The 15,932-nt window shown below is 40.0% G+C and overlaps 3 protein-coding genes across 3 annotated transcripts; 1 reads left to right on the plus strand and 2 right to left on the minus strand.

Annotated features, from left to right (window-relative positions):
• Positions 1–2,289: 2,289 nt before the first annotated feature.
• LOC125521223 (uncharacterized) lies at positions 2,290–3,321 on the plus strand. Its single transcript, XM_048686286.2, has 3 exons — positions 2,290–2,576; positions 2,676–2,843; positions 2,921–3,321. The coding sequence occupies exons 1-3, from the start codon at positions 2,460–2,462 to the stop codon at positions 3,167–3,169; spliced, it is 534 nt and encodes a 177-aa protein (XP_048542243.2). The 5' UTR covers positions 2,290–2,459; the 3' UTR covers positions 3,170–3,321.
• Positions 3,322–3,448: 127 nt separating this feature from the next.
• On the minus strand, positions 3,449–4,981 carry LOC125519178 (uncharacterized). The gene is made up of 4 exons (XM_087533546.1): positions 4,889–4,981; positions 4,421–4,735; positions 4,259–4,348; positions 3,449–4,174 (listed from the first exon to the last, which is right to left on the minus strand). The coding sequence occupies exons 1-4, from the start codon at positions 4,979–4,981 to the stop codon at positions 3,647–3,649; spliced, it is 1,026 nt and encodes a 341-aa protein (XP_087389672.1). The 3' UTR covers positions 3,449–3,646.
• An 8,738-nt stretch (positions 4,982–13,719) lies between these two features.
• LOC125526953 (putative ripening-related protein 4) lies at positions 13,720–14,328 on the minus strand. Its single transcript, XM_048685096.2, has one exon. It carries the CDS (start codon positions 14,326–14,328, stop codon positions 13,720–13,722), a length of 609 nt encoding a protein of 202 aa, XP_048541053.1.
• Positions 14,329–15,932: the final 1,604 nt, after the last annotated feature.

Below are 15,932 nucleotides of genomic sequence, written 5' to 3' on the forward strand. Positions count from 1 at the left end.
GGTTTTTTTAAAATAAGGTTCCGTAGAGAAAAATCCTAAATAAATAAAAATAAAAATCTAAAAATGCCAAAAACAATTTTTGTGGTCTAAATAAAATATTTAGAATAAAGTGAACATTTTGTTGGCCTAAAATGTAATTTTCAAAAATGCATATTTTCTAATGCAAACCAAATAGAAATAAAATCCAAATAAAATTATTTATTTGATTTTAACATTTTTCCTCCCATATTTCTTTTGTTTTGGAGAAGTCATATTGTCCCCTCTCATATATTTTGATATTGAAATATTTTCGAAGAGAAAAATAATTAAAACCAAAGTGATCCACTTTTCAATATTTGAGAATATTCAAATATGAAAACAATAAAATCCCCAACTCTCTCTGTGGGTCCTTGAGTTGTTTAAGATTTTAGGATCACAAATTCAAAATGCAAATAAAATATGATGTGTATATGATGACCTATGTATAACATCCCAAATTGGAAATTTGGGATGTTATAGTCATTGACATGAAAAACATATAGCACTGTGGCAGTAATATACATAAGTCGATGAAAGACACAGTGTTTGCCATTGACAGTATTTAGAATGATTTCCATACATGTTTATCAACCCAATAAAAAAATGCCTTCACAATGTGTGTCATGTGAGTAAAACTGGGGCACTTCCCATTGGTAACCACATTTACAAAATCATTAGCTCAAAAAATGCAATTAGGCATATGCATATCTCCGCATCAATATATATCATTGTCAGTAGTATGAGCTTATTTATTGTGAAACGCACTCATGAGTATACAAAAATACCAAGCACATGGAAGATGTCAGTTCACCTGGTGCAAACCAAAATAGGATTATTAGAAAACAAACAAGTGAGTCAACATCCTCACCTCCCCTCAACGGCAAGTTCATTCATGGTTTTACCATCTTTGCCTTTCAGCCTGTTGCATCTCATAGGGTTTAGCTCTTCATACGACAATGAGCCGAATGTAGAGATCATAAAAGTTCTCCGAGGTTAACACGAATGTAGATATGAGTCACACAAACCCTACTCCGCGCTTATTGCACCGGTTATAGGTCTTTGCGCAAACCGATTCACATCCCCCTCCCCCATGGGCTCGGCCCATTAACTCTCCTTTTTTTCTAGTTCGCAATGTTTGTTGCACGCCTAGTTACCTGTTCCACGTTCGTGCACGCAGTTTGAGCCCAGCCAGTTTTGGGAAGCTTCTATAAGCTTCTGACCGATTTTTCTATTTTCTTGTTTGTTTTTTGGTCCGGTTTTGTTTAGTTTTTCTTCTATTTTTTACTTTTTCCTTTTTATTACTTATTTAATTATTTTTATTTTCATATCAAAATTGTGAAAAAATTGGATTTGAAAACTATTAAAATTCATGGTTTTTTTCAAAATCCAGAAACATTTTTTTAAATTGGTGAACTTTTTCAAACCGAGATATTTTTTCAAATGCATGAACTTTTTTCAAATTTGTGAACTCTTTCCTTAAAAAATGTTGAACTTTATCAAATTCGCTAGTTTTTTCAAAATTCGTGAACTTTTTCTTTGAAATCGGTGATTTTTTTTTTCAAAACTGATGAACTTTTGTCTGAAAATCTGCAAACTTTTCTTAAAATTCATAAACTTATTTTCTGAAATCTGTGACGATTTTTCTTCAAAAAATATGAACTTTTTCAAAATTGATGGACTTTTTTTCAAAATCCTTGAATTTTATTCGAATTTGTGCACTTTTTCTTAAAAATCCATGAACTTTTGTTTTAGCCTAGATGAACGTTTTTCAAATCCATGGTTTTTTCCACAAAATCCATGAACTTTTTTCAATTTTTTTAACTCGTTAACTTTTTTGAATTTCCATAATTTTTCAAACAAAAATTTGGATTACTCATTTTTTCTTTTCCCCCGAAAGTTAACAGTTGATTGGTCAACTGTTTACCGAAGCGACCACATGTGCTTTGGGTGCTGTTTTGGCGAGCGTAACCGCAGTTTGCTCTCCCAGTGCCTGAAGCGGACACTTCTATATCTCGTTTCTTTTATTTGGGGGGGGGGGGTGTTGGGTTAGACGAGCAAATTGCACCAATGGTACACAAACTTGTCCCCGATGCTCACTTTAGTCCACATTCTCGCATCTCCGAAAAGCGGCTACATCAACTTGTTAATCGCGCTCAGTTTAGTACAAAAACAACTTACAGGACGACAACTGGCAAGCTGAGTCAGCAGGTATTTTTCTAAACCCCCCCTGTTATATTTGCACGTTGCTATATTTGCACGTAGCCCCTCCGAGACCAGTTGAAGATCACAATTCCCCATCTCTCCCGTGCCTCACTCTCTCTCAAACCCTAGGCCGGCGATTTCTGGGTGATGGCGCCGTGTCGTCCATCGGGCCAGCAACGGCGGCTGCTCACGGCAGCGGAGAGGCGTCGGCATCGAGCTGTCGCGGGTTAGCAGCGGTGATGGTTGGCGGCAAAGAAGCAGTGGCCAGGTCAGGTCAGCCGGTGGCCGGCAATGGAGCGCTCGACGACGACGAGTGGAAGGTGACTGCGATTGCCTACTGGGGCGACGTTGCGAAGGTACAATTTGATTTTTTTTCCCCACTCAGTAGCTAGTCAGTTGCATTTCTTGTCTTCCGGTGGGATTTGAGCTAGTCATTTGCACTGAAACTATTTTAGGAGGATGATGCGACGATGCATAAGATGCCTAGCTACAAATTTGATCCTGAATTCAATGGTTTGGAGACGAATTCAAAAGAGACTTGTGGTCACTGGAAAACACCTGCTCGGCGTGTGTGCAGTGATATTCAGGACATGGGCAGAAGGTTTCTTGGTTGCCCATATGAGGTAATTTCAGTATTTTTGAATCTGAAACTTGTTGTTATTTAAAAATGTTAATATGATGAAATTTGAAATGACTACAGGACCATAGAGCATGTGGTTATGTGAAATGGTTGGACAAAGACTGGACTGAAAGGGCTAGAGTAGTTATCACTGATCTTGCAAGTGAGAAGATGCAGCTACTGAAAAAGGAGAAAGATATGGAGAGAAAGATCCAGAAGTTAGAATTTGAGAAGAAGATAAGGAATAAGATGCACAAGGAAGAACTTAAGAGGAGGGACAGGAAGGAGCTTTTTGTTGTTGTCATGTATGCAATGGGTTTCAGAATGTAATCTCTGAGTGTACTGTCAGTTGTGCAGACTAGTCAAGTTTGGAAGTAATGCAATGCTCCTGTCTAGTTCAGTTATATTTGACAGCAATTGACTTGCATTTTGACAGAAATAAACTGAGTTATGATCATTACATGATCATTTTGACAGAAACTTGCATTTTGGCATAAATTTGTATTCCGGCAGAAATAAACATGATCATGACATTAAACTGAAATGTTGACAGTAATGAACTCATCATTTTGACAGAAATAAACATGACCATGACATTAAACTGAAATATTGACAATAATAAACAGGTTCAGACTTCTGGCATTAAGTTTCCAACAGTGATAAATAGGTTTACACATCCTGGCATGAAAACTGATCTTTTTAAGATCATTTACACTTGTCTAGCACAATGATCTTAACAAGATCTGCTTGAAACCAAAACGGGACTGCTGCATATTACAAAAGGTGTGCTTCACACATCAAACTAACCTAATCAATGACCTGGGACTGCTGGGTGCCACCATGTTCATCCTGGACATGTTGTTGGTGAGTGTGGCCTCCCCTGCCAAAGCACAGATTCCAAAGGGCTGTGTTGGTGTAGCCTCTCCCCCTTCCTGTAGATCCTCTTCCCCTGTTTGACAAGAAACCTCTCCCAATAGGAGTAGCTCCTCTTCCCCTTCCCCTATCTGAAACTGCACCTCTCCCAATAGGAGTAGCTCCTCTTCCCCTTCCCCTATCTGAAACTGCACCTCTCCCAACAGTACTAGCTTCCCTTCCCCTATCTGAAACTGCACCTCTCCCAATAGGAGTAGCTCCTCTCCCTCCTGCTTGAGAACTTGCATTTCCTGTGTTTCCACCCCTAGTTGATTTACCCCTTCTAAGTCCAAGTGACATTCCTCTAGCTGTTGCAGTGGTTACTCTCCTTTGTTCTGGCAATTGTTCTCTATGGGCAGCAACAAATTGTGACTCCTGAGGCATAGGATGATGTTGTATCTCACATCTTCTCCTTGCTTCAAACTGCAATTATGAAGAATGATCAAATACATATTAAAAATGGATATCTGATGGAAATTCAAGTCGACAATTATGAAGGTGATTTACTTGATCCATCATGTTTGACAGAAGAGTATCTTCATCCACATTTACTGGATTATTTGCAATGTCACCTTCAGTTGCTTCAACATTTATGTACTAGAAACAAACAGTTAGCAATGGAAAACAAAGTGAGCAATGGAAACATAAAAAGATGGCAGTGGTACAAACCTGGACATCATCTACAGTAAATTCATCCTCTTCTGCAACTCCTTTTCTTTTACCATTTGGTTTAAGATCAGGACAACCTCCTCTGTTGTGCCCCGGCACACCACAATGACCACAATGAATGACGGTTCCATGTCTGCTCAGTCTTGTACCATCCTCAATTTCTTTTGGGGCCAATCTCCTGTTCTTCTGCTTCCTGCCTTTCTTTACTTTTATTGCTGGTGCATGAACATGGATGTTATTGGTTTTCTTCCAGAACTTCTTGTCTCTCACAGGCCAAATGCTACGACCATATGCTTTCACATAGAATTTAAGGCTCTAGCAATCATCAACCATTGTCTCCGGCTTGATCCTCTCATGCCTTGCTGCAGCAACTCCATGGGAACAGGGGATCCCGGTTAGTTGCCATCTTCTGCATGTGCAAGTACATGTGCCTAGCTCAACTCTGTATGTGTGGTCATGGCCCATTACCTGAAAGACCTTACTGCCAGAAGGGTAAGCAGTACAAGATTTTGCAAAATCCACTGATTTCTGAAGTTTCTTTGCAATTTTAGGGCACAACATCCCAGTCCATTTGTTAATTGCTTCTTTCATTTTTGTGTATATCCTATTCATTAATTGGCATCTTATCTTCTCAAACATTGTCATATACTACTCTATGTTCGTGGCTAACTAAATGTCAAAGGGAAAGCAGATCTGATACTACCACCTAAAAACCATGGCGAAATTTAGTCTCTCAATCAGTAATTCATCCATCTAACTCCCCCGAAAACCCTAACCGCTGCCGTGCTTATTTCCATCAAATTGCAGCAGAAAAAACATTGGGAACGAGCACATACCGTAGTCAGGAGGGTCTCCGCCGCGATCTCGAAGCACGGGTGGCATCTATGCCGACGATGGCCGGACTGGGGCCGCCGTCGCCCACCCTCTGTTCGACCGGAAACAGGGGATATGAGCAGGGGAGAGAGATGAACAGCCGGACTTCCAAATGAGAAAGCGGGTTCCTCTCTGCAAATATGACGCCGCCTTGCATCCACACGTGCCGCTCACGTGCCGCCAGGGTTGTTTTTGCAAAAACGATTCCCGCCCATACCAGCCTCAGCTGAGTCAGCGTGCCACGTAGCTGTTTTTGTACTAAACTGAGCGCGATTAACAAGTTGATGTAGCCGCTTTTCGGAGATGCGAGAATGTGGACTAAAGTGAGCATCGGGGACAAGTTTGTGTACCATTGGTGCAATTTGCTCCTACGAGACCTGCTATATGGCGTGTGATGTGTTGGCCAAGATGCCAGAGCGCACTCCCTCCACTCCCGCGCGCCCCTATTGGGCTGGCCCATGAGCGGGGCTAGACACCGCTGTTTTTATTTTATTATTTTACTTTTTGCTCTTTTACCTTTTTAGTTTCTCTCCTTAAAATAATTTGGAATTTCAAAAAATCCAATTTCCAAAAGAACTGAATTTTCTAAAATGTTCCATAAATTATAAATTATTCGTTTTTTCTAAAAAATGTTCATGATTTCAATAAAACATTCGCGTATTGGTAAAATATTCATCAATTGAAAAAATGTCCGCCAATTCAAAAAATATTTTTGATTTCAAAACAAATGATCATGTATTCAAATAAGTAAACAATTTCAAAACTAAATCATAAATATTTAGACATATGTTCAAAATGATTAAATTTTCGGGCAAATGTCAAAGCTTGTTCACATTTTTTTAAAATTAACCATAAAATTCAGAAAAAGTTTGCAAATTCAATACAAAATCACGAATTCAAAAAAATTGTGAAAAAAATGTTTTAGAATTTCAAAATTTGTTCACGAATTCCAATAAATCATCGCCTATGCACAAAACTTGTTCACAAGGTCCAAAAAATGCAATTTTAAAAAATATTTGTGAATTCAAAAAATGTTTACGATTTGGAAATAATGGACTAGAATTTCTAAATTAATCATGATAGATTTAAAGAATGTACGCAAATTCAAAGAAATGATGAACTCTTTTTAAAATTGATTAAGAAAATTTGAACTAAAAAATGTTCACCCTGATTTGGTGAAATGTTTGAATTTCAAAAAATATTCACGGACTTGAAAAAAGATAATCCTTGATTTCAAAAAATATCCGTGAAATTTGGAAAAAAAGAAAGAAAAGAAATAATAAAGTGAAAGAAAAACAGAGAAAAGTTAAAGAAAAAAGAAAAAGAAAGGAAGAAAAACTGAAATAAATAACAATAATAGAACAAAAAAATAGGTTTGGGAAGATTCTAGAACATTCCCCAAACCGGGCTTGACTTATTTGGGCTGACCCACTGTTTGCACGGGCCGAATATGTTAACGTGTTGTATATGAGGGGTTCTGAAGCAAGCGCCATGCCTATGTGCCCGAAATCACTAATTGAGGAGTACTTGTTGCAAAGATCACTTCAACTCTTCAGGCTGCGACAGGTGACGCACATGCAACACACCACTTGTGTGCCACCTGGGAGTTTTTCCTTTTTTCATAGATCCGTTTATTAAAAATGTTTTATTTCTCAAACCGTGAGTCCAAATCTCGAATCGCTTTCATCGTTGGATTCCTCGCGTCGAGATCTTTCAAACTATATCCCATGTTGATAGGTTTTGACGAACTTTTTTTCACGAAAAAACCAGACGAAAAAACCGGACCGGGAGCACGGGGTTTTTCCCTTTCCGAAAGAGGCACTCCCGTGCCTCTCACGAAATCACAACCGTGCCTCTCGCGGAAGCAAAACCGTGACTCTCGCAGAGAAAAAGAGAAAACACATTTTTTTTCCGTTTCCGAGGAGGGACTGCCGTGACTCTTGCGAAAGCACAACCGTGTCTCTCGCGGAAGCAAAAACGTGATTCTCGTGAAAGAAAAAAAAATTAGAAAATGCGTTTTTCCCGTTTTCGAGAGGCACAGCCGTGACTCTCGCGAAAGCACAAACTTGCCTCTCGCGGAAACAAAAACCGTGACTCTCGCGAAAGGAAAAAATAAACAGAAAACGCGTTTTTTTCCCGTTTACGAGAGGCACACCCGTGACTCTCGCTAAAGCACAATCGTGCCTCTCGGGAAGCAAAACCATGACTCTCGCGAAAGGAAAAAAAATACAGATAACGCGTTTTTTTCGTTTCCGAGAGGCACGGCCGTGACTCTCGCGAAAGCACACCCGTGCCTCTCGCGGAAGCAAAACCGTGACTCTCGCGAAAGGAAAAAAACAGAAAATGCGTTTTTTTTTGTTTCTGAGAGGCATGACCGTGACTCTCGCGAAAGCAAAACGGTGACTTTCGCGAAAGAAAAAAAAGAACACGGTTTTTCGTGAAAAAATGAATTTTTTTATCGAAAATCTAAGAAAGACCGGTGGAAAACCAAAATGTTGAAAAACCAAAAAAAAAGTTTAAAAAGCCAAAACTGCGTGTGGAAAAATAAAAAAACAAAATCCAAAGGAGCGTCCAGAGCACTACATGTGACAAATGGCTGGAAGCGCACTAAATGACACTGATAGTTGCTCTCCTATATGCTACTTTCTGCGGCAGTCTGTCGCCCGAACGCACAGGGAGGGGTATCTACAGCTGGGCCGGCCCATGAGGTACAGACAAGCAGCGATCGTGTACTATAGCTACAAAAAGGCACACTAGCCGTGGATCGAACACAGGATCTCGTACAAAAGGCAACGCGATAATACCACTTCAGATATGAACATTCGCTGGTGATAACGCCGCGCAAGACCTTAAGAACAAAACGCCAGCGCTGATCCAAAATAGTTTTTCAAAATTCGAGCACAAATTCTTTTTGAGAAAAAATACCAAAACAATATTCGAATTTGCGAACACTTTTTTCAAAAACAGAACAGAATTAAAAACCCAAACATTTTTTGAAAACATGAACATTTTTTAAATTTGTGAACAATTTTTTAAAGCACGAATGATTTTTGAATCTTGAGAACAAATTTGAAAGCGTGAACTATTTTTGAAAGCACAAACATTTTCTGAATCTTGAGACCAAATTTTGAAACGGAGAACAATTTTGAAAAATCCTGAAAAAATTTGGATGCGCAAACAATTTTTGAAAGCACAAACTTTTTTTCAATCTTGAGAACAAATTTTGAAAGGAGAACACTTTTGTAAAATCCCGAACAAATTTGGAAGGGCGAACTTTTTTTGAATATGTGAACAAAAAATTGAAATCCGGTACATTTTTTGTATTTCAAATTTTTGAACTTTTTTGTGTAACGAGAACAATTTTTGAATTTTGAGAACATTTTTTGGAAACACGGACAAAATTTAAAATTTTCGGTTTTTTTCTGAAAAAGAGAAGAAAAGAAAGACAAATAAAAAAGAAAATTCTAAACATTTTGTAAAACTACGAACATGTTCTGAAAAGGAAAGATAAACTTGAAAAAGAAAAGGAAACAAAAAACAAAAAATGAAAGAGAAATAGTAAACGAAAAAAAGAAAAGAAACAGAAACAGAAAAGTGATAAAAAGTGGAAAACCAATAAAAGAGAAAAAACTGGTTCATGGAACCTTCTAGAAGATTCACAAAACGGGGTTGGGCAGTTCGTAAGCTATGTACGTAAGTGGGGCGGGCCAAAAGCATCGCTCGGTCGCTCGCCCTGTGCGAAGCACCGGCAGTTTGCCGCATTGAGCGGCCAATAGGAGTTTCCGGGTTAACATATGTGTATAGAAAATGCTATTCTCGCTTGTTTTATATGAGAGGTTCTGAAGCAAGCGCCATGCCGGGCTGGCCCAGTGCGCGGGACGCCACTGCCTCTGTTTCTTTTCATGTTTTTTGTTTATAATTGAAAATATTCCAATTATATATATTAGAAAATCAATTTACATAAAGGTTTTGAAAACTTTTAACCAATCATTTGAAAAAAATTAAATGCACATGGAAAAATATTTCTCATATATGCGGCAAATATATACAATGTGTATGAAATTTTTTGTTCATGCATTTTACAAAAAAAATTCAAGCATTTGAATTTTATTATCAATAATTTTAAAATATCAATCAAGCATTTTAAAAATGTTAAATGTGTATAGAAAAATGTTTGTTGTACCAAACTATAAAAAATATAATGTGTATGAAAAGGTATTCATCATATATTTAAAAATGGTTAAATATATATAAAAAATGTTTCTAGGCTATAAAAATTGTACTATGTACATTAAATAAAACTAGACATCAAAAACATATATTTAAAACAGTTAATTATGTATTTATTTTTTTAAATGCATATAAAATGTTCCTTATGTATAATTTTATTTCCATTAAAAATATTCATTTTGTATTGAAATATGTTACCATGTATTGGAAAATGTTAATCTCGTATTTGAAAAATGTAAAACATGTATTAAAAATAGATTATACATATAGAAAATATGTATAATGTGCATGAAAAAAGTACACATAAAAAATAAGTTTTCAAAACATGATAATCATGTATTTAAAAAATATTAAACGTGTATATAGAAAATGTTTATGATGTATACGAAAAATGTTGAATGTGTAGTGAGAAAACTTGACATGTGTTGAACAAAAAGAAAACAGATGTAATCAACAAAAAACAAAGAAAAATGAAGAAACCAAAGCCAAAAATGAAGAAAAAAAATCCCAAAGAAGACCAATGCAAAAAGAATGCAAAATAGTAAAATCCAAGAAATAACTTGGAAAACAAAGAAATTGATGAAACCCAAGAAAAAAATGAAGGAAACGAAGAAAAATGAAGATAGAAAGAAAGAAAAGAAAAATAAAAAGTGTAAAACAGATAAATGAAGAAACAGTAGAAATGATGATAAAAGGAAGAAAACCAGAAAAAAGGAAAGAAAAAAGAAAAAAAAATCCCAGAGTGAATATTGGCACAAGCAATCTACAAAACAATGAGTGAACATCGATAGGAACGAGCTACGCTAAAGGGCCGGCCATATGCGCGCGCCCTTGAGTTGAGACAGATTGTATAATCGCTAAAAGCGAGATATAACATTTGCACGGAAGCGCTGAGGAGGAGCACTCTATGGGTCATGGGGGGCGGGGGAAAGTATCTAGTGCTCCCAGGCTTGGGGTGCTCCCGGTGCTCCAAATGTCCGAAAAACATTTTTTAAATGTTCAAAAAATTCTGAAAAAAATGCAGCACATCGACGGAACATCGATGTCTTTTGTCACAAAATTTCAAATCAAAATTCGAAACATTGCTTGAGATACAAAAATGACAAATTTGACATCAATGTGATAATGGGCCAAAACTTCGAGCAATGTTTCGAATTTTGATTTAAAATTTTGTGACAAGAGACATCGATGTTCCGTCGATGTGTTGCATTTTTTTTCAGAATTTTTTGAACATTTTTAAAAATGTTTTTTTGCATCGGAGCACCGGGAGCACCCTAGGCCTGGGAGCACTAGATACTTTCCCTGGGGGGCGGGTAGAATCTGAGAAGTGCATGCTGATAGAAAACGAATAACCCTTATATGAAATAAATAAATCCAAATAAGAAAAAGTCTAAAATAGCCATCTAATCAACTATTGATCCTGTTTAATATCACTATGTTCTAGCGGTAGTACGATGCACCGTAAAAAGTCTCTATTTTCCTAAGTTTATGTGTTTGCCATATTTATTTTACTAGCAAACATTCCCGTGCATGCAACGAGTATAAATGCTCTATCGCCAAAATTAAATGTACAAAAGAAATTTAAATGCATTAGCAATTGCAAGAAGTAAGAAAAAACACAACAAACTATAAGTAGCAGCATTATATATGTTTTCTTCTATATGTGCAAATGTACAATAAACAACATCACAAACATATAAAGATTCGCTGCAACCTTGTCTCTATGTCAGGCCTGATATTGCTAGAGAAACAATCTCAAATTCCAAGCACACTTCTTGCTCGTGCGTGCCGCAGTGTTGTCTGCAAGCCCGTCCTAGCCTCCCCTGATCTGTACACTGCAGTACACGCATGCCAGCCTTATACATTAGCAATAAGCCTACCATTAGCAACTTCACATTGCTAGTATGAGAAGTGCTTAAGGATCTATTAACAGAAAAGCAATTTGGAGCTAACTGAGAAGCTTACAGCTCAAAGAACGTGCTTGCAAGTAAACCTGATAATTCCCCGGGCCAGGTCGGATTCGGGCCGGGCTTGGCAAAGCCTGAAGTAAATATCTCAAGCCTGAGCCCGGGCTGGGCCGGCCCGAAGCACACGAACAATTGCATTTTTATTTAAATGAATCATATTAAGGATATTATATTAATTTAATCCCCCTCTATTTTAACATCAATGCATCGTAAATATATGCTCCGTAAATTTTATCTTATTTCATACATTAAAGCAAAACGTAAGAAAATATATAATCACTGTAAAAAAAAATTTATGTTGCGTAAAATTATAAACGTAAAACTATAGTGTAATGCAATTTTTCTGGTTTTATGACCTATATTCTTGTTTTCTTATGCCAAATTTTACGTAATGAATCAATATGAATGTAATTATTTGTATTCTAAATGTAATTTATTTATGAAATGATTATATGATAAGTCGGGTGAATAATTATTTATTCTGCACCCTGGGTGATCAATAGTATTACTATATATTTAGGTAAAACCGTGTGTATCATAACTTACCACCCATTTTGGGCCTTTTCAGGCTTTTGTGCGAGAAACTAGAGCCCAAACCCGGCCCTAATGTCGGGCTTCAGGTTCGGGCCTCCGGGGCGGGTTGTCCATGATCTACTTGCAAGCCTTAATACTTGAAATAGTTTGTGTTTGTTCATGACATAATAATAATGCTACCAACTACTTTCTAAAGAATGGCATGCTATTGAGTAAGCAACACACAACATAAGCATACATACCTAACTGATTTCGTTAGAATTGTGGGTTGATTACCTTCCTTTAATAATAGGTATAGATAAGAGTATTTTGCTTCAACTTGTGTCGTTTAAGGCCAATCTATTTTCACCCGTCTGCACGGTGCAGTTGGTTGAAAGAAAAAACTGCACAAAGAACTCGAAAAAGATCAGATAAGTTTAGGAAGCTCATACGCCACGACCTCACTCGATCACGCGACTACCAGACATGTGCGGCTAGGGTATCATGGTGAAGGCACACTGGAGAATCGTGGTGTGATGTCTGGTCAAAATTGTGGCAGGCAAACGATTGGGGTGAGGGATCATTCGCCAAATAAAATCCCCGATGAGTTTAATGTAAGCAGAACTTTTATGGCCAAGACAAAGAGACCATAAAAGTACTATGATGATAGATAACAGGAATGTAGATATGAGTGGTAGGGTGCAGGCCCAACCGCGTCTCCTCTGCAACGACAGTACGAGAAACAGATGCAAAAGGAGTGTTGCGTAGAGACTACCCACGGTGAGAGTAACTTCAGCAGTAACATAAGGTCCAACTTAACAAATTTGTCTATGTGGCAATGATTCAATGAGGAGAAAGATGAATTGATTAACATAGCTAGTTCGTCATACTACGAGTAAGATCACGCATATCAAGATAAAATGAGTCCACAAACTAATAAATGAAGTGTTGCATGACACCACATATATGTTACTTTTCACTATAAAGATAATAATATTTGTATGTTATTAGTTGAAGTTACTCCTCACTGTGACTAGTCTGAGAAATGATAAGGTCACTGGACGGAGGAGGTGTTGCATCGAACTCATGCCACATGGCGAGCATGGATAGGACGAGCAGGCAGCGTTGCATGCCGAGGCGGCCGGCCCAATTCCTAGCCGGTCGACCGACATGAATTATTAGTCTTTTATGATTGTCTAGGCTGTAAAAAGTTCTGCTTACATTAAATTTATGGAAATTTTATTTGATGAATGTTCCCTGGCCTCACCCAATCGTTTGCGTGACACAATTTCGACCACACATCACGCTGTGTTTCTCCAGCGTACCCTCACCATGATCCCCTAGCGCTGTCTGACCGCACATGTCTGGTAGTCGTGCGATCGAGCAAGGTCGCGTCCGCGTCATATGAGCATCCTAAATTTATCTGGTCTTTTGTGAGTTCTTTGTGCAGTTTTTCTTTGAACCAACTGCACCATGATTGGCCTTACACCACACAAGTTGAAGAGAAATACTATAAAGCAAACATGCAAGCACATAAACTTGGGAAAATATCACATACACATATAAGCTGTGGCTTATTTATTTTTAATTTTTTATTAGGTGGGCTTATTTAGTTAGCAGCAACTCCACCACAACACAGACCAAACGCTGCATAATAAATGATGACCTCCCTCTACGTTTACGTGTAGATTAATGCGAGGTCACCATGGCATAGGCTCACACATCAGACCAGGTGATCTTGAACTCTCCAATGTCCTCGTTGAGCCCCAGTGCCTTCCACACGGCGGGCGACCCGTCCACGACGTTGTTGGGGCACGGCGGCTCGAAGTTGTGCTCGGCGTCGCAGCCGTTCACCGAGTCGCACTCGTCGACGACCTTGGCCAGCGCGAACCGCCCATTTCCATTGATGCGGATCATCTTGTTGCACCTGCGCGTGCCGTCGAGGCGCAGCCACCCCGTGGACAGCGCCACCACCACCTCGCTGTCCTTGTGGAAGCGGTTGTCGCAGAAGGACTTGCCGCCGCCGTCCCCGCCCGCCGCGAAGCTGTTCAACGTAAGGATCGCCGGCGTCTCGGCCGACACCGGGGGCGAGCACCTGAACTGCGGGTAGCGGTGGCCGGCCACGCAGCAGTCGGAGCCGTGCTCCCTGTTGCATTTGCCTGCTACGCCGTGCAGGAAGCCACTGATGTGGCATTTGCCGGCGCCGCTGGGCTTTGTGGGCTTGTGCACGCTGCTGGCCGCGGACCCGGAGACGGCATGGACTTGGAGGTGGAGTGACAGGAACTGCAAGACAGCGAACACGGCCAGTAGCTTCATGTTAGCCATGTCTGCCAGGTCGCATGCAGGTCTGCTATTTGTGCTTGTGTGGATCTGTTGATCGATGTTCTTTATATAGAGCCACAATTAGCTGATGTAACCGGGCACGTCAATCAATTCAGTCTCGTTTCATCGGTTTTGCAACCCACAGCTGGTGAGTTGGTGATAGTCTTGTAACATTTGGGCGATTAAGTCGTCCTCCACCCATCACAATTTTATCTGCGCGCTGTAAATTTCTTGTTAAACAGCTGTTTCTTCTTTGCTTTAGTGAAAAAAAAATCTTGGCATTCCTGTCAACCAGTAATAACCGAGGTGCAGACATTTCTCGGTATCTGAGTGAATGAGATTCCAAGGTAGTATTAGCAGCTAAGTAATTGTGACTGTATGTATCAGGTGTGTCTTTTCCCGCTTACTTATCTGTGGATCAGTGGATGGACTATAGGAATAATGGAATATATGTTCTCTCACTTGTCGTTTTCGCACGTTATTGAAAATTCTTTGCTCTGACCGACAAAGGTGGCAACGGCTCACCCTCTGAACAACAACACATCTGGCATCGCATGTCACTTTACATTGCACTCGCCTGATTAAATAACAACAAAAAGTATTGGGTTAATTATCATTTTGCCCTCAGTGGTGTCCATGTGCTCAGTTTTGCCCTCAGATGCGAATTGTGTTCAGTTTTGCCCCTAGTCCATGCACAGCTACTATGGCGAGGCCAAACGGCCATATTTGAGTCCATTCCGTCCGCCGGCGTTAGTGGTTGTGGGTCCGGAGTTTACACGTGGGACCGCGTGGACGTGGGCTCGGAGCTGACATGTAGGCCCGTGCAACTAAATCCTCAAATCATTCGTAAGATTTTAGCTCACTCTGCCCATCTGTCGGCCGGCTGTCCTGCGCCGCCGCCGCCACCTGCGCCGCGGACAGCACCAGCCCCGCCACCAGCTGCATGGCCTGTTCCGCCGCTACCGTCCTGCGCCTACGCTCCACGGCTACCTGCGACGCCCGCCACGTTCCTGCGACGCCACGGGTGGGGCGCCTGCCACCTACTCGACCCGCGGCGCAGCCTCCTTCCGTGCGCCCGGCCGGAGCGCTCAAAGGTGGGGGGCTGCTGGAGCTGTTTGAACTAGGAGGAAGAACCCTAGGGCGAAATGGCGAGCGGCGGCGACCCCGGAGTATTTGGCGAGGCAGGCATCGGGCCGGAGATCCGCCGCGTCCACGACTGGGTTCCCGAGGGGTAAGTCTCGCCTCCTGTTTAGATTGAGCTTAGTTGTGCATCTGAACACTCGATTCGAGTAGGTTTGCCCAATTAGTGTGCTGATTGCGTCTCTGTTTTTTTTCCGGTTAGGATGGAGTTGCGGTTTGCTTTCTTGGTGCACATTAGAAGGGACCGGTACATGTTCGATGCAAAGGATAAGAAGACATACGAAGGAGGTTTCGATTATCGATTGCCAATGGCTAGTAATTGGAGTTTCAAACAATTTGGGGCGGTAATTTGTAGCCAATATCCTTGGGGTTTGCTTGATGAAGTGGTATACAAATACTATGATGGGGAAAAGAAATGGGTGACAGTTAGTAATAATGAAGAGCTAGCTACCATATTTGTTAGGCAT

This window comes from Triticum urartu, chromosome 7A, assembly GCF_056163025.1.
Source record: "Triticum urartu cultivar PI428250 chromosome 7A, HENAU_Tu73, whole genome shotgun sequence".
Classification (NCBI taxonomy): Eukaryota; Viridiplantae; Streptophyta; class Magnoliopsida; order Poales; family Poaceae; genus Triticum; species Triticum urartu.